We start from the raw sequence: 22,404 nt of genomic DNA, 5'->3' as shown, positions 1-22,404 counted from the left end.
TTAGATCGAGCCCAATATTTTTCAACTCGAGGTAATGTTTGAGCAAGCGTCAAAGCGTTAAAATTTAAAATTTTTAAATAATGAACAAAAACAAGCCAAATTAAAACAGGTTTTTTAATACATTTTTGTTTTGGCCCGTGACCGCTCCAAATTTATTAAAACTGGCCCGCGATGGATTTGAGTTTGACACCCCTGCTTTGAATTGTCCCAAAGGAAATTTGTCGAGGACATAAAGGCTGCCACATAAAACCAAACACTAACACAATACATGATATAGACTAAAGCCCCTTTTCCACCTATGGTCCCAGCTCGCCTCGCCTCACCTCACACGACACAGTTTAGGTGGGCGGAGTCATCACTGCACGGTTGTTTTCAGTGTACTTCCTCCATCATCGGACACAGTCACTGGTCTGAAATACACCGGCAGGGTTTTTGATGCCACAGGGCTGTCGCTAAATAAATACACCAGACTCCTCTATGAAATATTGAGATTTTAGACATTTCCTTGGTATTTGTTGGAGATTAATCCACGTTTTTAGGATTGTTAAGTCTTTTTAGCTGATCTACACTTCGGCATTGTTCGGCTTGGTTCTTGTGTTGGACTTCGCTTCCTGTGATCAGTGGTCTGGTGACGTCACGCGTGAATGTGTTTGAATAGATGGATGTCATCAAGACTACAAGAGGACTATATATATATGTAAATACAGATCATTTTTAAAGATTTCCTCTTATTCAAACTCGTGTAAAGTCTGCGGCCGCTGCGCGTGTTTATCACGAGATGTGGCAGAATCATCGGCACCTGTCAAAACCAATTGCCGCAGCACATTCGTGCCCTCTCTCCCAAAAAGACTCGACACCACACTTAGGTTGACAGGAGTTTGTCCGTCCACTTCCTCCCGCAGGCTCCACTTCTGTACTCGATGTTGTGGAAGATGAAGTTTCTTGTGGGGTTTTTTTTTTTTAGACGCCTCTGTGAGGGAGAGTGGACGAGGTTATCTTTAGGGACAGCTCCGGCCGGGTGTAAACAAAATAAATGTCTTGTGACAGGAGTCTTGGTCTGGGAGGCTGTGAATACAGAGGATGGAGGCCGCTCTACACGGCTGAGCATGAGTTAGAACATGCGCACACATGCGATGGATTAAAATGACAGGGTTTGAGCTGAGGGAGCACAGGACGTAGAGACACAGCGTTTATTACCATTGATCAGGATTATTTTTGATTTTTTTTTTGTTGAAGAATGAATCTTTTTCAAATCAAAATATATACAGAGGTTATAAGAATGTGTGTGTATCAACAACCTTTTAGGAACAAAAACACAGGAAATTACAATAGGTGCATCTGCGGCAAAAGAGTTGCAACTAACGATTCTTTTCATTATCAGTTAACTTGTTGAATATTTTCTCCATGAAACGATTTATTGTCCATGTTGTCTTGTTGTGTCCACAAACCAAAATTCTTCTTCTCGTTTCAATAATTACATTGTTTATATTGAGCAAAGAAACCGGAAAATATTCACATTTATGAAGCTAAAAAAAACCCAGGAGAACTTTTTTTAATTATTAAAACAAATCTAAATAGTTGATTAACGACCACTTCTGTTTTTGAATGTTTTATGTGATACAAAAAAACGTTACAGTCTATCATATTCACGCCTAGAGCTTAAACAATTACTCGATTAATCGATTACTAATTTCTTACTCAATTAATCGTCAACTATTTTGATAATCGATTCATCGGTTGGAAGCTTTTTTCATGATTAAATTCTGATTGTTTCAGCTTCTTAAATGTGAATATTTTCTTTGTTTCTTTGCACCATATAACAAAGAAATCATTAAAACTCAATCATTTTGAGGACATCATTATTTCCAGGTTTGACAAACACAGATCAACAATTTTTTTACGTTTTCTGACGTTTTCTGTCTTATGGACCAAAAGATTACACGACGAGTAGAGAAAATAACCGACAGTTTAATCGATTTTGAAAATAATCGTTAGCGGTAGCTCTAATTTTGATGGTATCTCATAGCTTGTTTTGAATCTATAGCGCGGTAAATATTTGGCTGAAGCTTTACCTAAAAAAAAATAATTTTGACCAAATGATTGCTCATCCCGACAGACTCTCATCAATCTTCTTCTTCTTCTCTGAGACATTTCTTTCTCTTCGGGTTGTCCTCCCTTCCCGTCGTCATGGTCACACTCAGACATGAAGAAAATCAATAAAAACCACTGGCACCATTTAGTGCCGCTCACTCAAAAACACTGCACTGCTCTCCTGACATGTCGTCCTGCACTGGCTGTAAAGCTTTTTAATCACACTCACCTGCCTCAGAGAGAGAGAACGAGAGAGAACGAGAGAGGAGGAGGAGGAGAAGGAGGAGAAAGTTGTGAAGCAGGCAGTGAAACCAGATATCAGCTCAAGGTGTTTTCCCTGAAGAAAGAGAAAGGACGCAATCGGCTTCATCCATGAGTGTTTTCTTTTTTCCTGACTGAATCTTATGTCTGTCCTTTTATTCCCCACATGATGTTGTTTTTTTTTAAATTGGATTTGCTTTCCCGGCCCAAAGATGAATAAAAGTTATTCATTTGTGCAGTTTAGTAAATCCACGACTCACCGTGTTTGCCCCCTGAAATGGCTTTTTGAATATTAAGGTAGGCACATTTACCTCCGCCTACTGCGTGACCTTCAGTGACCCCCTCGTGCGGCAGCGCTTTCATTAATCACAGCGTGCGTAGAAAAGATGAAGTAGCCGGGGTAATTGAATCCAGAAGCCGGAAGACCTTGCGTCGCAGATTACCTGTGACACCGTGACCCGCGCTCTGCACAAGCCCCCGTACGGAAAGAGATTATGCCAAAACTACGATTCATGGAAGGACAAAAGAGGTGTGATACTCCTCTTCTTTTCAAGCACTATGATAAAATGATGATAATAATAATAATAATAACTTTATACATGCTGTATGTATATGCAGTTTTTAAACAGCAACAATAATAGGAGGAATTAAAGTACAATATTAATGGTAATAAAGAACAATCAAAAATAAAGGTTTAGAGGTGGAAAAAATGATTGAAACTGTCAAATATAAAGAGTCAAGGTCAAAATGGGTTTTAAAAAGTGATTTAGAGGAAGTGAATATATACGTTGTGTTGTGTCAGGGCTGAATTTATTACCTGACGGTTAAGCCGCTGGTCACAGGACGTCACACTGTCCTCTCCCAGCTCTTTGCTCCAGCCAATGAACAGTTTAATGCGTCAATAGTCCATAAAACACGTCGCTGGGGTTCTTTCCATCTGTGCTCGATGAAATTTAACTGTGAGGATGAATTTGGGAGCTGAATTATATTTTTTTCCTGTTTAAATTCAGTTTTAAAACTAAAACATTCAATTTCATATGAAGTTTTTCTCAGATTCCGGTTGTAAATCATTGCATTCTTTCAAATTGATAAATTCAGCTTAAGTTTTTACTTCAATTTCATTTCCTAGTAGCACAGAATTCTTGCCATTCTCAAGTGGGAGTTAACTAAGGTTTATTTTCATAATCGATTCATCGAGTAATTGTTTGGTCCATAAAATGTCAGAAAATCTTGATCAGTGTTTGTCAAACTTGGAAATGATGATGTTCTCAAATCAGTCACTTCATTTTAATGATTTATTTGTTATATACAAAGAAACCCAGAATATATTCACATTTAAGAAGCTGAAACAATCAGAAATCTTGTTTTGATCATGAAAAAAGCTTCAAACCAATGAATCGATTATCAAAATAGTTGTAATTAGTAATGGATTACTAATCGAGTGATTCTTTCAGCTCTAGTCAGCTCTGAACTGGCTCTAACTCACATGCATTTATTTATTTTCATTATCCCTGTGGCGGTGATGCATTGATGAACTGATAAAGAGAATGTGGATTAGTAGATCAGAATTGCTAGATATACAAGAATAACCATACTCATTCAGTGAAATAATTGGGTTAAGGAGTGATCAAGCGTGAACGGGTTGTCAAAAATCATAAACATGAGCCACCAGACGGTTTAAGGCTGGTGGAGGGAAGACGGAAAAAGAGACGGCGGGCTGGAAACAGCACTTGCCACAGGTGTGGTTCCAGGTTGCATGGATGTGATGTGGTGTGGAAAGAATTGGAGTTCATGGTCTAATAATTTGGGTTTAAAAAAATAAGAAAAATAAGAGCAGTGAAACGCTGGTTGGAAACAGACAGCTTTTTATCGCTCACCGTCATAAAAAAAGCTCTTACATTAAGTTAATCGTGGTGAATTCCTATTATCGTGCTAATCATGAATGGAGAAAAACGTCGATATTTTACGCAATTGACTTCCGTCCAGCTCACCAACATACAGTCCTTGTGATTGCACGACTGATTAGAATCTCGTTAAATTGTTATTTTTTGTGTTATATCATGAATCGCTATTAATTTGGTCAGGATAATCGTGACGGAGAATTTTTATATCGTCCAATGCCAATTAATGACACAATTGTTCTATTATTTATGTATTTATTTATGAATTTATATAGATAGTTTGATAGGGACTATGTTTACATATGGAGATTGTAGCTATTACTCTTTGTAAAATAAAACACAACACATACAATTGTAGCTATTACTCTTTGTAAAATAAAACACAACACATACAATTGTAGCTATTACTCTTTGTAAAATAAAACACAACACATACAATTGTGGCACCTGATGAGTTAGAATATGGTGGAGGAGACAGTTGTTGTTTAAAAACACAAATATCTTCTTCTCTTCTTCTCTCTACCTCGTCGTTTTCGAATGTTTGACGCCGGTAACGTCTTTGTTTTGGATCAAATCTCCTGCACAAAAGCAAACATCAACACAGACAAACCCTAAAAATAAAATACATCACCGCCATTGTGCGACGAAGACTTTCGAGAACTCCAGAAAGAGGAATTTCATCCTCTGCACATTCTCACAATCTGATTACCTCTCCAGCGATGGGCTTTACACGGCCATCTAAAACAATCAGGATTCCTCTGAAAGTGCTGAGTCACGTAACACGACGCCGTACTGTGCGTCTTATTTAATATCCAGGGAGAGTTCAGGTGAATAAATCCTCCTGCGCAGATGGAATAATTCAGCTTTCCAACCGAAGGATTAAATTAAAAAAGTATAATTCAGTGGGAGAAGCAGATGGTAGAGGAGGTTTAAGACCGGACATTATTACATCCATCAAGCCAAATACAAATCTTTCCTACAGACATTCTATGTATTATAATAAAGTAAACAAAAAGAACATTATCTCAGTTCCTCACGTGGAGGACAAAGCAGTAGAAGATGGATGGATGGATTACCATAAATTAGTGTTTTAGTCCAGATTAAACTAACTAAGACCAAGACCAGAGTTCACTGAGAGCAAGATGGAGACTCATTTCTAGTCTCTATAAAACTAATCTATATGCAGAATTGTTTCCATTGCACATCAATCATACGTATATCTCTTCACGTGCTACGAGCCAGACCAGCAAATTGGGGTTAAGTGACTTGCAAAGAGAAACTGAACCCCTGATCTTTAGGTTCTCCTCTTCATGAATCTAGCTTTACTCCGTGTGAAGAGGGACAGCGTGGGCCAGCAGCCAGCTGTTATTGTTGTGTGAATCTAAAGAAAACAGCTGTCATCTTTGCTGGTTTTAATTTGAAATCCCATGTCCTCGTTGAAGATTTGCAACCAGACGTTCACCGGCTGTCGGTCACACTGGCGTCCGCTCAAATGTGGTGTACTTTCCCATAAACTTCTGTTTTTCAACAGCATTCTTACTTCCTGATTGACTTCATCGAGGAAAAATGCACAATTTTGTACATTTTTCTATTTTTCCAAGTCTGATATATGATTAAAAACTTCATAGAATGGTCTTTAGTAGCTCAACACTAACATGAGGTCCAATGATTTTAAAAAGCAATGAAGAAAAATAGGATTTTCCTGTGTTTTGAGCCGCATAGTATGTGCATGCATGTGTGTGTTTACAGGTTTTATACTTCTTTATGATCTTTTCCAGTAAAAACACTGACCCTTTGCAAAGTGATTAAAACCTGATCCTAATGAACCAAAACTAAAATTTCAGAGGCTCTGGTTAATGATAGAAGTGAGATGTGAATGAATGGAGGTCGGTTTGCAGTGTCCTAACAGAAATAGCTCCACTTTGTCAGGACTAGTAGTCCTCATGGAGACAAAAACCTGGTCCTCATGTGGCAGAACCTCATTTCTGAGAAAGTTTACAGCTAAAATTTGACATTTTTTAACCGGTCATGGTTAAGGTGAGGGATAAGGCTTTATTTGGACTGTCCAAATGAATGGAAATCAATGCAGTGTCCTTGGAAGAATAGCTGCGCCAAACTCTGTGTGTGTGTGTGTGTGTGTGTGCACATCATGCAGGTGGAATTCTCTCCTCCCAATTAGCCCTGACACAGCTGTGCTTTCCCCTCCTCATCTGCTCCTCGGTGGGTTTCAGTGGAACAATAATCATTAGCTCCTGCGGCGTCCGTGGCCTCTGTAGCTCACCAGCCATCAATATCGATGCTCTGTCTGGCACAACTGCAAACTCACACACACACATGTTCACACACGCTGCTAAATCACAAAAACAGACGTGCACAAGAAATGGATACAGTCTGATACAGAATGCAAGTCATCCGTCTGCTTCCGTCTCTGTGTGTGCGTGTGTGTGTGTGACGTGTTGTGGCACGGTGACGTGTTAGCGCTTTGAAGTCGGCGAAGGCCCCGAAAATATTCTCCTTATGTAACTGTCCTTGTTCGGAGGCCATGTGAGGCAAAGTGTAACCGTGTTGGGTTTGTTTTCTGAAGCTGTGTGTGTGTGTAAGTACACGTGTGTGTGTGTGTTTGAGAGGCAGACGATGTTTTTGCTTTGTGAATTATGCAGACCGGGATGAGAGTGATGGGCCACTTACACAGCTTTTGAATTTAGAAGGGGTCAAAATAACCGTCAGGGAACACATTTGGCCGCAGTCTGTGAGGAAACACATCACATCAGCTGGAAACATGATTTCATTTGATTGAAGCCCATTGAAGGACAAAGTGGATTAACGTCACTGTGACAACAAACAAACATTCATTAATAATCATGGGGTCAACATCATTGCATCGCATACAGAATCCAATGCAATGACAAAAAGCCTATATTATAGTATATGCTATATATACTATAGTATATTGCTTTACTATTCACAGACTGTAAAAATGTAAATAAAAATCTGAAAAGTCATTTAACTCTTGTTTTATCACCTGTTGTTTTTTGATGTACAGTGAGCTCTGAATGCTGGTGCCTTTTAAATATACTCTATAATTATTATTATCATCACCATACTTAACTTTGTTGTTATTCATGAAAGTCAGAATGAGATTGATTCTGGATGTGGATTACACTGACAGCACTAAAGGTGGGAAATGTACTTGAGGGGATCAGAGAAAGCGTGAGTTAAGAATGAGGGTTAACAGGAGTTCACGGAATAAACAGCAGAAAACCAGTAGCTGGAAAAGAGGTGAACAAGAATAACACTGGGAAAATCCCTTTGAGATCTTTGAAATAACTTTCTTATCTGCACTACCTTCTCCACTGCATGCAGAAATCACCCACCTGGTAATTATGCGTAATTACCCCAAATAGCCTGTGATTAGCAGGTGAGGAGCAATCTCTGTGTGAAACGTGGGGATTTATCAGCACAAACACTCTCTCTCTCTGGTTGTGTGCAGGTATTGGTCAGGGTGTGCCGGTGGTGGCTCTGATCGTGGAGGGAGGTCCTAATGTCATCTCCATCGTGCTGGAGTACCTCAGGGACACGCCCCCGGTCCCCGTGGTGGTGTGTGACGGCAGCGGCCGAGCCTCGGACATCCTGGCGTTTGGACACAAGTATTCTGAAGAAGGAGGGTATGCACTGATACTATAACTGTAAAAACTTCATATGTATATTTATATGTATCATATGTATGTAGCAGGGCTGCAGCCAATAATGGAGTATTCATCAATTATTACATGAATTGTCAACTATTTTTATTTATCTGATTTTGCAGCTTTCTAAATGTAAATATTTTCTACAACTAAGAAATCAATAAAATTTAATCACTTTGTTTTGTGGACAAAACACGACATTTGAGGTCCAGCAAACGCCAGCAGTTCACTTGACCTTCATTTTTAATTAAGTTTTATGTTGAATTTATCCACAAACTCTACTTCAGTCTCACCATATTCAATCGTGGGACCTTGAATCTGTGGTTTCAATATAAAAGTTAATATTCACTATTAAAAAAACAGGATTATGATTCAGTGAACAACACAGGAGAAAATATTATTGGCATCTGTCTTCAGTTTTCCTTTTCACATTACACACTCCTCTCCAACGCAGACTTTGTTTTTGCTTCTCCGGTTGCCAAGACATTTCTGAGAGGGTTTTTAAGATCTGGTGAAATGAGGCGTTTGTAAAACCACAGCACAGCTGCAGCTCCTTCTGTTGGATTAACTCTTCTGGCACCTCTGGTGTCACAGTGCTACGAGCTGCTGCGTTATTGGCTTTGCGGTGCAACAAGACAAGAATATACAGTCAATACCATTTTTATCAGTAACAGTAAAACGTTTTCTTAATCTCACAACAAGTTCATGATCGGGTTTTTGCAGACCTGTGACTTGTGTATAAATACGTACAGGTGTATACATTTACTTGTATTCTAGTTATAGTCATCAAAATTAAACCTTAAGAGCAAAATGCTTTTGTAACTCATGAAAACATGTTGCTTAAGTGTTTAAGGACTGTCTAATAGAAATATTATCCAGTGTGGAAAATATCTTTAGAATCAAAGGTTTCAGTGCTTATAAAACAACCACTGATTCACACAGGCTGCACAAATGTCACTTCATATTTTTCTTGATGAACTTTTTTTCTTCCTTTACATTTTAATAAGACGCAGTAGCTACAAATGAGTTTTTACAGCCTCATATATTCAGTTTTTATCTGCACAATCACATCTCACCAAGGACTCGGAGACAGCGAGTCCCAGTCAACCGTCCTTTACTGACAAATTAATCTAATTTCCTCGCTGCTCCCGCCTCACTCCAATTTCCCCCTTTCATTTTTCTGACACTGTATTGTCTTCTCCCTCCCACTCTGCAGCATAATTAATGAGTCTCTAAGAGACCAGTTGCTGGTGACCATTCAGAAGACGTTCACCTACAGCCGCACTCAGGCCCAGCATCTGTTCATTATTCTCATGGAGTGCATGAAGAAGAAGGAGCTGGTGAGTGTCACTGTCGTACCGCCGCACATATGTCACGATGCACAGTTATTATAGCATATACTGAACATGTGTGTGTGCCTTAATGTTACCTTCGAGGGTCCAGTGTGTAAGAATTAGCGACCTCTAATGGTGAGACTGCAGATTATATTGAATGCGGGGCTATGTCCGTTAACCCTTTTTTCCGTCATTGAACTACGGTGGCCCTCACATACCAGAAAGGGTGTTTTTGAGGTAAACATGCTGTGGTGAGTCAGTGTTGGTGCAGAATTTGGTTGTTTCTGACCTCATGACCTCATCTCCTGTGAAAAATGTGGTCGCCCCATTTTGTCTACTTATCTCAGTAAGTTTCACTCTTTTAAAACAGGACTTTTTTTCTAGGGAAATTAGCATATTATATCAGAAATTGTGAAGAGAAGCGATTTGGCCGAAGTGACTCTCACTAAGTGTTAAAAAATGAACACTATGTCAAGTGTTAATTCAACACTAAAGAAGTGAGGACACATCGACACACTTTTGTCGTGTTAAAATCAACACTGTCAGTCTAAAGCGGCGCAAATGTTATATTTTAGTAATTATTCACTCACACAAACATACTTCAGGGTTGTAAATCCTTTCATAAACCCAAACCAAATGCTACACATTGAAAGTAATTTACTATTGAATCCAATTTTCTGTAAAATACTTCCCATCGTGACCTTCTGTCACATCTTTACAGACTCACTGTCCCTCTTTCTCAGCCTCACCACAACTAATACTGTAGCTCTGCACTTGACCTACTTACTGGAGTTTGAAGTCGAGTTCCTCACAGTCGACAGGCTCTTGTTACTGGGGCACAACTTGCATTTTAGTGAATGTGATAGTCCCGTGCTTTTCACCTACAGTTAATACTGTCCGTCACTGAGCTGCCACACACACACACAGTGATACAACAGCACACAGCCTGTTGTCTGTCTGCCAAAGAAGAATGAGGGGAAACAGAAATGGTGTCAATTTTCTTGTGGGTAGTTTTTTCTTGTGGCAAAAAGGTAGAGAAATAAATCGTAGTAATAATAATAATAATAATAATAATACTACTAATAATAATAATGCAGAACACGGATAACGTCTTTAAAAAAACAATAGTTAAACAACTGAGAACTTAAAATGTGGCCCTACTTGGATCATAGGTGAAGCTAATTCATAATAATAAATCTTCACACAAGCAAATTTGTGCATAATTTGATGTTTCTGACCACTTCAACTGTTGTCTTAGAGTTGTAGAAAATAACGACATCATAGTAAATCAAATAAAAGTACAAAGAATAAGCAGAATCATATTTTGTAAAGGTAAACCATGCGGCCTCCACAGGTGAAATGAAAGAATGAAGGAAATGTATTTGTCAACCCTGTTACAACTTCAATAACTCACACATTACAGTATGTCCCAACACGCACACAAACCATTCACAGACTCACAAAGACACAACACGACATAACTGATAACACCGTTAATGTCTCCATTAAGATTTAAAAAAGGTTAAGGCAGAAACAAATTCATGATTCCTCATCATCATGGAACTCTGACTGAAGCAATTATTACCCCCCATCTTTTATGTATGACGCGCGACATTAAGTGGATGCAAATGTATTCAGACGAGGTTTCGGGACCATATGGCCTCCACTTAAGAGTCCGTCCTGTACCTCAGTGTTTAAGTCAAGACACACACACACACACACACACACACACACAGCGTTCAAGTTCCCTTGGGGACAAAGACTCATTCCCCTTAAAGAACTGTCAGTCAGGTGAAAACAACCTCGTATTACTGCTGTTAAATGCTGTAGGTGTAGAGGTGATGTCGACTGCGTGTGTGGCATATTATATATATATATATGCATCTATACCATCAGATGTGATCACGTGACCATGCAGACCATTCACACCTGCTCCACCCTAGTCTGTTTGCTCGGAGAGTCTGGTTTGTTTGGGGGAGGTGTGAATGCGCAACCGAACTGTGACGCACCTAAAAAAACGTAGGTCTCTGTTCGCTTCAAGTGACCCAAATGCAGGAAGTGGACTACAACGCAGGGCATTGTGGGTACAAAACGCGCGTAGAACGATAGCCGGGAGAAAAGGCCCGTGGTAAAGACGAGGTAAAAGCTCTGACAGAAATGTTCGGAAGGACGTTTATCACGACTGTGAGCTCTTACGTGAACGGACACTGAAGTTGCCCTGCATTAACCGATACGTGAGCTCGTTTTCTTGTTCTTCTGTCTCATTCTCGATGCAGCGCCGCCTCAGGCGATGAGGGGAATTTCGTCCTGGTCAAGATGCGCAGCAGCACAAAATAGTGACAGACAAAACGGTTTCAGATATAAAACTCATGACAGAATATAAAAGCTAAAGGGAAGCACGTTAATAACGACATTGTTTATCATATGTGCAGGCCACCGTAGTTCCCTGACATGTTAGGGAAGTGTAGGCGTGAAAGAAGGAGTCTTATTTTTCTTACTCTCTGCAGTCTCACCGTCAGATGTCACTTATTCTTACACAGTGGACTTTTAACGGTGTGGCATATTTGTCATCACACACACACACAAACGTTGTGTTATCATGATGATGCTGGAATATCACTTCCCTTATGTGTTTCCGATATTTATTCTGCAGTCGCGCGAATAAATCTCACTCTCATGCATACAGTATGTGCACACATCATATTATTTTGGGCAGCCCCACATTGGTCATGGCCGCGCGGCGTGTAAGTGGATCAATTGAGTCCTCAGTGGGGCTCCAGGGGCTGACTGATGCTCTCGCTGATGGATTCTCTGAATATAATACACCCCGAGCAGAACAACGGGATGTGAATCATTCAGCGGGAGCAGCTGCGGACGCCTGATAATCTGATGCCGTCTCCGTCTGTGCTCACAAAACTCCCACACCCACCGCCTAAACCCACACTGAACTGTTGGCGTCAAAAGGGTTAAAAAACAACCCCAAAACAACACATCAGAGGACGTGACATTCCGCGAAACATGACATTTCAGATTATGAAAAAAGGCGGCACAGGAGTTCTTGTTTGTGATTGGTCGGTAAACAAATTCCTGTTACTGGGAAGAGTCATGGCCTTATGTCATTAGCGGATGTAGTCTTTTTCGGTTTGCAGGGTGAGCCTAACCAGGAAGTAAGCATGTATTGAATGGCCACCGGGGGCGATAATGAGATTACTGCAAAATAGCAGTAATTGAAATAGGGTTTTTTATTGCTTTATTGAAAATATGGTGTAAACATCTAGTAAATAAATGTACAACATGTCAAAATAAGTGATAATTAGTAGATACTGTTAAGATTGATCTAGTATTTCTGTACAGAACCAGGGTTTACTATTTACGACAGGACAGTGAAGGCAACACAGACTTTTCCTGACAACTACTCAACATAAATGTTTAAATTATGTAAACATTTATCAGTGTTTACGGTTGATAATACCATTTATCACCTATATCTTGAATATTATGCATTAAGTTGCGTATACATTAGAATTTCAGTACTTAATCCTTAAGATTTATCACAATTTCTATATAATTTAAGGGATCGTATGAATGAAAGCATGTGATTATTGTGTTCTATTAGCGGCATACAAGGCTTTTGTTTGACAAGCATACACATTTGTTGTTTGAAATGTAAATCTTTCTTTTGAAAATCCCACATTTGTGATTTAAAAATGAGAAATGATTGTCATACGGACGTCAACAAACGGAGTTATTTGAAAATGACAGTGAAAATCACGTGAGATGTGCGATATTGACTCGTCCATCGGTGCTGATGTTGTAAAAATGAAAAATAACCGTAAACTTGGAGAACTGGTGCATCTGCATGACCACACATGTCAGAGTGCAGGTAAATCAGCGAACAGTGGGATTAGATCATATCACGTATGCTGTACTGTGTGTGCTAGGACATCGTCATCAATAATCAGACATTGGACAGAATACTGATGACGGCTTGAGTTGATCTAATCCTCCTCCTTTTATGTCTTCCATCAAAAGTCGGGCTTTTCTCTCAGCGCAATCATCAGCACCTCAGGCACCGCGCAGGAGAAGCCAGAGTTGATTATAGTTGTTGGATGGAAAAAGATGTGTCTTCTCTTCTCTGTTGTTTAACGCATTTCTGTCTTTGTCTGACTGAGGTCATTTCGCCTGATGATCAGGCGGATGGACATCGCGTGGGGGTTTCCTTCCGCTCTCGACTGTGTCTTTATCTACGACAGAAATGATGATTGACTGCAGACACAGTAGTGAACATAAAGATAGAGTCATACATGAAGAGCACGTCCAGAATCTTAAAGATAACTTGGACTGTCAGGTTAAGTTTGATATCAGCAGAATCCAACCGACGAAGAAGACGATGAACTTAATGTCTCTTTTATCTGTTATCGGTTCACTGGTTTATCTGTTAAACTGTGGAGCATGGTCAAAGTTAGCCCGAGAGATTTGTGTGTGGTCATGTTTTGTCCTCTCAAGCCTTCCAGGAGAACCAGTGGATGTTCAAAATCCTTCAATCCCACTCTAATAGTGGTCATTATCTCTGCCGTGGAGGTTATGTTTTCATCGACGTGGGTTTTTTTTACAATTAGAATGAGTTTTATTTTTCACACACAACAATTAGTGATAGTGGATTTGACCTCTGCATTAAATTAAACCCGTTACTTTTTTTACTCACCAGTAGAGCAGCACTTATCTGCACTAAGGTAGTAATGGGTACCTTGCTCAAGGGCACCACAGCCTTTTGACTTGTACCGTATTTGAACCAGCATGCTTATGTATAAGCGGGTAAAGTTCTGTTTAGAACAAGAAAGTCGTCTGGATAAAATTTCAAGTGTTAAATTGTGCGCTTTACCGGACAGACAACACAAATGCAAATCTATGTAAACCCAGTCTATAGGCTTTGATTGATTCATACACTCAAGGAACAGGAACATTAGGCTGACGCAGACGTGTACATGGAACCACGGTCATTTACCTGCAAGCAGAAACAGAAAGGCATTATTTTATTAAATAATGACTGTAAAATATACCTTTTTTAGTCATTTTACATTAAAAACTGCCACAAAGAAAGAAAAAGAAAAGAAAGTTTTTGTCCTGCATTCTGAAAAGAGCTTAAAGATTTGTGCCTGGAGGCGTTTTCCACTGGAAACTTGTCAGGCTAACAGTCTGGTACAAGATAATAAAGTGCTTTAAAGATTAGTGAGAGAAATGTGTAAATCAATATTAAGACTAACTGGGCTTAACATGAGTCTGCTTGGTTGTTTTATTCCCCCCCATATTTAACAAACTGATACAATGAAACTAAATTACATGCTCTACAGTTAAATATCGAGTCTAAAAAAACCTGTGTTTCAGCTTGTGCCCTAAAGGCAAGTGGTGTCAGGCCCATGTGGACTTCAAGGTCAGGCTGTGATTTGTGAAAGCGGGTTAGAGAACACATGTGGACCCGTTCACTCATGTTTGTCCTCGCTCTGTGCGTCAGTGTGTGCGGGACAACAGTGAGAGAGACAATGGGAGTGTGTGTTTGTCCCTGTGCCAGTGCGGCGGTGCTTCTGTGCTCTGCGTGAGGAAACGCCAGGAGTAGTCAGAGGAGGATTAAACGTGGCTTGCCGGAGTATTGTATGAAGGAAGGAGATGGTTTATGTGTGTGTGTGTGTGTCTTTGTATGTTTGCTTTACAAGGCAAGTGGAAAGAAACAGGAGGATGTTTAGACCAAAGAAAAGCATGGTTTATCACCGTGTTGGTTAATTCGTGAAAACACTGGGTCGTCGTCGTTTCCTGTTGCCTCTGCTTTGTTCGCTCTGGAGCGTCACATGACTCAATTTGCTCACAGTTTGCAGGCAAAGCTCCTGGAAAACATTTGTGCAACATTTCAAATTTAACACGCTGGAAAATCTGGTTTTCATGTACACTTACAGTGTGTTGTTTTATTTTTATAAGCAAAAGCATTTTGAGGCTTTGGTGTTAAAGGGTTAAGAGTTCACTGTGCACTTTAAATCCACAGAGATTGAACAGTATCACAGAACCTGAATAAAACCGAATCTTTATAACACCGATGGGTGTGCTTTTTAAAAGTATGGAAACAGCCACACTGGATATTATTCCACACCGGCAGCAGTCTGATAAACTTTCCCCCATCATTTTACTCCAGAGAACGCTTACACATCACAATAAAAGCGCGTAAAATGAACAAGATATCGGAGCTAATAGCTAGATTTACATGCACGCACAGTAGCATCACTAAGGAGTAAAAATGCAACAATCAGCAAAGCAAACAGCCTTGTAATTAAACGACAGTACGTGATATGATGACGCCATCACTCGACAAAGCGGGATCTGTTGTCTGTGGGTTCTCATCGCTCTGTCTTCTACAGAACGCTCACTTTGAGTGTGTTTTATAGCAGTGATCCACTTTACCGTCCTCTGGATCTTTGGTAATCCAGTGAAACGCTCTTAAATTAGTTTGTAGTCTGACTGTTCCGGCATCCTGGCGCCACGACATCCATTCACCATCTTGTCATATTGCCAGGTATATGTGACGTCAGCTACCGGAGCTCTATACTCCGCTCTGTGTAGGTTTTATATAGGCTATAAATCCTTAAATGGATGGTTCTTTTTTTTATTTACGTCTTATGAGGTGCTGATATATTATCAACACTGACTTCAGTGCACTATCGCTAAGTACCACCTTTCCCATGGAGTCATACGGAAGCTGGACACTCACGCTCACTGAGGGGACAGAAGATAAAACCAGTTTAAGACATTTTAAAAAGGGTCATGTAATAAAAAACTATACACCTGCTTAAATCCACAGTTTCTTAGAACATCATCGAGTTCCTAATGTGTAAAGTTTGGCCCTCAGTCAGATTTACCTCAGGGACACAAACGTACCAAACGTGGCAGCAGCAGCTCTTGTGTCAACATGAGACAAAAACGTCTATTTTCTTGGTGCAAGAGAGTGAGAAACTCTTAAATGTGAAACAAGAAAGGTAATATACTTTAGAGTTCGAAGGATCAAAGATAGATGGAGAAAAAAAGGTGATAATATATCAATACCTCATACACGTACACTTCAGGTAAACTGAACTATCCCTTTAATATGCACAGAATAACCTTAACTTTACATTGAGGCTCATGACTGTCCTGGTTTCATTTTAATTTCATTTCACGAGGTCCCATCTTCAATATAGCACTCCATATAAACCTGGTTAGACAGTAAATTGTAAAAGCATAGAAGTGCAGCTCTTTGCTGCAGCTATAAGCAATATCTGCTCAAAACAATTAACGTAACGTAATGTATTCCGACAGGAGGAGGAGGAGGTGGATGAGGGTGGTGGTGGTGGTTAATTACATAGTTAATCAATGAATAATGTGCCAGCTCTTGAGTTAAACAGAAGGGCAACATATTTAAAGTATATGCTGTCGATGATGAGGTACTGTATATAAGTGCAATGAAAGGGAATGCGAGATGAAAGCGTTTGTATCCATTTGTCTGGATGATGAGGCTAATTATCTCTCTCATACATGTTCACGGCTTATCTTTTATCTTTTCGACACAAAGGTGGTACGTTCCGTGAATGTCAAACAGGTAGAGAGTGAGCAGACTCTGTGTTGTGCATTAAAGCCCTGTTGTTATGTACATTGAACTTTTGGTGAAGGTCTAATTAAAAGGAGAAGTGTCTCTTCCTCCCAGCACGCTGTGAATTATTTAGTGTAGTGTAGTCCTTGTATGTTTAATTTGGGTAAAATATGTAGGAGAAACTATACCAACCCACAATATTCCTCCTCCTCCAGTTTATTTGTCTTTTATGATTTTTTACTATTTTTGTCTTGACAAACTGAACACTAGTGGTTTATGGTCCACTTTAGAGCAGATACACATCTGAAGCTGGGCATAAACTACAATTCTAACCTGTTTTTGGCTCAATTTCAGCTGTTGTCGGTCGTTGTTTGTCATGTAGTGGACAGTGGGATGACATCTCAGAAATATAGGTAGGCCAAAGTCAAGCCTGTGACTCACTTAGTTAGCGTCAAGTTGTCATAACGTAGGAAGTTCAGTTTATTGATGGAATCAACTGCACAAGGAAGAAAAGCTATACAGCTATAAAGTAATCAGAGCACATCAAGTTAACAAGATTAAAAGTAGTCAGTTTACCTCTAATTATTTACATCAATTAGGGAATGTGCCTCTGCCTTGTTAGCGTCATTGCTAGTTGCCTGGGAGTGTTCATACAGATCTGCAGATCTGTAACAGGCGGTTTTTACAGGAACATTAGGTTTTTACAAGAACTCTGGTCGTGGCTTGATGATCGGTCTTCATAGGACAAGCACTGAAATTGTGACATTTAATTTCCCAGGTCTGCACTGTGTCTCCTTCTGTTAGAAGATTTAATCAGCATCTGTTGGTGTAGTGGTGAGCTTATATGATGCACAGGTATAACGATTTGGTCGTGACTGACTATTTCCAGAGTTGTGTCGTGTGACATAACTGAAGAACCGGAAAAATTGGCATCTGGGACGCTCTACGACCTCCTGACAGGAAGTCTCCCATGTTTTTCCTGCCTCTTCTATGTCGTGCTCCATGGTGACCATCTCGAAAGACAAAAATGAAGTGTAGTTTTTGTAAATGAGAGGTGGCGACTTCATTCATTTCCATTACAAAAATGAATTGCATATCATAAAATTCATCATCTGGTTTTTTAAGGTTATTGTACTAATGGTCTGGCAACCCTTGCTACTTTGAGTGATGTGATCGGGGGGGTCTAGGGTGACCTGGACTCGACATGCTTGACCGTAGCACTTTCCTAGCCCTGCATGCTAATGCGTCACCATTATAAGCACAGAATGAAGGAAAAGGTGAAATGAAAGAGAAGCAAATGACACTTTGAGTGTTTTCCATGGTCTGGCTGTAAATCTACGACCACTTTAGAGGACAATGTGTCCTCAGAAACCTGGGGCTACAAGATGTTAGCCTGGTGCTAACATTAGCTGTAACAGCTTGAGCTTATGTGTAATGAATATCATTTTTGCCACAGCAGATGATATTTTGCTGTTGTCATGACCGCTTGCTAACACGTTTTCAGTGGTGAAGGTCGAGGATGACGGTGTACTCACTACAGTAGATGTCACCACAACACCGCACGTAGCAGCACCGGCGCGGTGTTTGCCTGTTAAATGAAGATGAATGTTTTCTAATCAGCTTCGCTCACCGCAGCGTGGCGAGTGGTTTCCTGATCCCTCTGAGCACGTAGCTTAGCCGCTCTCTGAAGTTGTGGGAACCTCCAACGGAGCGCTGTCATCCTAAGAAAGATAGCTTTGCCTCTTCCGTTTTCATTTCTTTTCATCCCTCTTCAATTTGTCAGCAGCAAATCTGCCTCCCTCCCTCGGTCTTCCTTTGCAGTCTTCTTTCATGCTGTCTCAAATCTATCCTCCCTGTCCCTGCCTCTCCGCTAATTTCCCGCTCTTTCCTTCTCCCCTGTTTTCTTGTCAACAGAAATTCAGTGTGACAGACACGAGTGAGTGTCTCTGTCTCTTGTATTTTGACCCGTGAAGTGGCACAGTCAAAAATTGCAAAGATTTTTTATCACAATCTTTTTAACGCACTCACAATCACTGAGAAGCAACCTTTTTTTAAAGATACATTTTATTGAAGATCATCCACCCACTGGAAGATCATTATTCCACACTGGCCTGTTTTGGTTTCTGACCACCAAATAATTTGCGCAGTCGCGTTACTCCCATCATGCCTCTCAGCTATGTGAATGAGCCGTTCCATAATTCGTATGCTGCTGTGACTTCATGCGGGAAAATAAAAAGTTCTGGACTTTTTTATGGCCTTTAGGAAGGATTTATGACGTTTTACAGGTGTCTCCTATTGTGGTCCATGGGAAAATTGCTTTTTGGGTCCCATGAGTATTTTTCTGTTATAGTACCATGGGTACCACTGGGAAAAAATGAGCTTCAAGCCTCATCCTTCCCTTCCACGTGTGTTGGAGAACATATCTAGCCTTCAATTAGCATTAAATCTCAAAAGATCTTAAGTTTTGTGGGCTATTGCAATAAAATATAGCGTACCAAAAAGTGGTCCTCTATAGAGTTGACCCAGCTCTTTCTGGGATAATGAAAAACAGCAATTCATACAGTCAGGTTATCTTCAAATTGTACCAAAATGAAAATAATTTCACCCTGGACTTTCATCACACGCCCTTATTTTCATAATTTGCTCCTTTTATCAGATTGTTTATCAGATTTTGTATATTCATAACTTTGTTCTGGAACCTTATGAGATACCAACGTATGGAATTGTACCAACTTCAAGATCACATTTAAAGATTACTTGACTATACATACAAAACTTCTACACTATGAGATAGGTGTTGTTTTTTGTCACCTCTTTCTCCTCATGAAGCAGCTCATGCTGTATCATTTTTCAAATGCGTCACTATAGAAACACACGCAGACAAAGGTAGTGCAGTATCTGAGTCGGTGACACATAAATGTCATAAAATGTCAGCGTCTCCATGGATGTGTTTTTTTGTCTTCGATCATCATATATAATCATCAGATCCACCTCCTCCTGCCATAGTTTTCATTTCATGGGTGAATTTAAAAAAAATCAAAAGACCATTTAACTAAATTTGTTTACGTACATCATCTATTCAAAAGCACCTTGAAGTCGATGATGAATCGAAGGAGAAGGAGCCAGTCGTTCACCCTCTCACACTCACTGCTGCCTCTTTGTTGGACCCTTTTAATTAAATCAGCAACCTCGCATTGTGGTAGAGTTTTTGTTTTTTTTCTTGTACTCAAACCTGATTTACGCTCCGTCGCAGGACGCTTTTAACGTGTTGAGGGACAGAAATGAATGGTGGAAAAATGTGGCACTGGACACTTATGCAACATCTTTTACTGTGTCCTCGATACCATCAGTACAGATACTTTGTTACTGTACAAAGTTCACCTATCTGTACTTTGTTGAATAAATGTCCAACAAGTCACTTGACAGGCTTCAGACTTGACTTACTAAGGACATTAGGATGTGCAGTGCTGACTTTGGTGGTGTTTGGATAAGAAATGCAAGAGATATTGGTAGAAATGCGACACGCTAAAAGAGCCGCCTCTGTACCCTCACAAAACAGATATTTATGGAACGGGTGGAACATTATTGAAATCATTAAAGCTGGTTTGTGGACAAAGCTACATTTAATCATCATTTTGAGGAATCGATCAGTGATGAAAATAATCAGTAGTCGCAGCCTTACAGCAAGCCTGCAAAAAGAAAATAGGAACATGTCCATGTCGGTCAACATGACAGTTCCACTGTCCAGTCAGAAATGAAAGGTTAGTCGCAGAGTCCACGGCAAAACACACAAAGAGCAGGACACACGCAGAGTTTCAATCAAGACAATACAGAACGGATCGATACAGAAACACATTCCCCTCATTCTGCACCACTTTATCCTCCACATGAGGGTCACACGGGGCTGGAGCCAATCACAGCTGACACTGGGGCGAAAGGCGGGGTACGCCCTGCAAAAAGGTCTCCAATCTATGGCAGAGCAAACACAGAGACCAACAACCATTCACTGTCACTCGGTCAATTTAGTGTCCAATTAACCTCTGCCTGTTTTTGGACAGTGAGGGGAAACAGGAGTTCCAGGAGAAAACATGCAAAGCACACAGGCTGAACCAGGACTCAAAACTGGTGACATTAATCTATATATATGTACTGTATGTTCTATACTATATGTTCAAAGGTCCCCAAAACTCATGATCTCTCCAAGATATAGGCAGGAAATTATACAATCATACATATCCCACCTACGTTCCTTGCCCTCCCTGTGTTTTCTCAGTAAAATTAAATTGAAAAATCTCATCCTCTTCAATTATATCAATAACTTAATCAAATCCATCCATCATCAAAATGCAGAAAAAGCAGCAGCACAGGTGTGGATACAGACAGTGTTGATCAGGGTGACATCATGAAAAGTGACACCTGAAAGAGCCGACTGGAGGTGTGTGTGAGGATACACGAGGACAACTGAAACCTTTCACCGGAGCATAAATTACTCGTTACGTTTTGTCAAGCCAGATTTATCAAAAGTGTCGAGCGTCTGCGTATAAATCACTCTTCAGCCGCTGCATCGTGGACCCGCTGTGATACCAGGTGCTGCATATCCATAGGGTCACCTTGAGGGTGCTGCTTGAATGAGGGGAGGCTGTCGAGGCAGAGGTACAGAGAGAAAAAAACACACAAAGATGGCGGTGGGTAGCGTGTCAGTGAGAGGTTGCTGTAGATTAGTGGTTGGAGGTGGGGGGAGAGGGGGAAGAGAGAGATGATGGATTGAAGAGGGAAAAGAGTGGAGGTAAAGGTGAAGAGGCCGAAGACAGAGGAACAACTTCTATAATCATCTTTCCCTTGTCACGCCATCGTTCATCTTTCGGGAATCTTCCCTCTAATGCTAACTACAGGCTCACACATGAGGGCGCCCTTTCAAATTATTGATAGCTGCTCTTTCTTTCTCTCGCTCTCTTTTTCTTACGCTGGATGGAGTGACAAGATCCCAATTTTGGAATAATTCTGTGTATTGGGATGAGAAACACCACAGCAGGTCATGATACAAAATTGCGATACCTATGCCATAATACATTATTGCAATACCTACAGTATGCCATGATACCAATACATATGCCATAATACAATATTATCGCGATACCTATGCCATGATAATATATTATCACAATATTTATGTCATGATACGATATTTTTACAATATGTATGCCATGATTATATCACGATACTTATGCCATGATACAGCATTATCCCGATACTTATGCTATGATAGGATATTATCACGATACTTATGCCATGATGTAATATTATCACGATACTTATGCCATGATGTAATATTATCACGATACTTATGCCATGATACGATTTTATCACAATACTTATGCCATAATACAATATTATCACAATACTTATGCCATGATACGATATTGTCAATATTATGCCATGATGCGACTTATGATTAATACTTATGCCATGATACAATATTATCCAATACAATATTATATATAATACTTATACTTATAATACAA

The 22,404-nt window shown here is 40.0% G+C and overlaps 1 protein-coding gene across 10 annotated transcripts in view; it reads left to right on the top strand.

Annotated features, from left to right (window-relative positions):
* The window catches only part of trpm3 (transient receptor potential cation channel, subfamily M, member 3), a 175,066-nt gene that overhangs the window by 102,726 nt on the left and 49,936 nt on the right, over positions 1-22,404 (top strand). For all 10 annotated transcript variants that reach the window (XM_044025451.1, XM_044025450.1, XM_044025447.1 and 7 more), the window contains exons 7-8: positions 7,744-7,918; positions 9,156-9,279. In XM_044025451.1, coding sequence (XP_043881386.1) covers positions 7,744-7,918; positions 9,156-9,279 — 299 coding nt within the window. The remainder of the gene's footprint in view (positions 1-7,743; positions 7,919-9,155; positions 9,280-22,404) is intronic.

Source organism: Solea senegalensis, linkage group LG5 (genome assembly GCF_019176455.1).
Source record: "Solea senegalensis isolate Sse05_10M linkage group LG5, IFAPA_SoseM_1, whole genome shotgun sequence".
Classification (NCBI taxonomy): Eukaryota; Metazoa; Chordata; class Actinopteri; order Pleuronectiformes; family Soleidae; genus Solea; species Solea senegalensis.
This window is presented reverse-complemented; position numbering and strand designations above follow the sequence as displayed.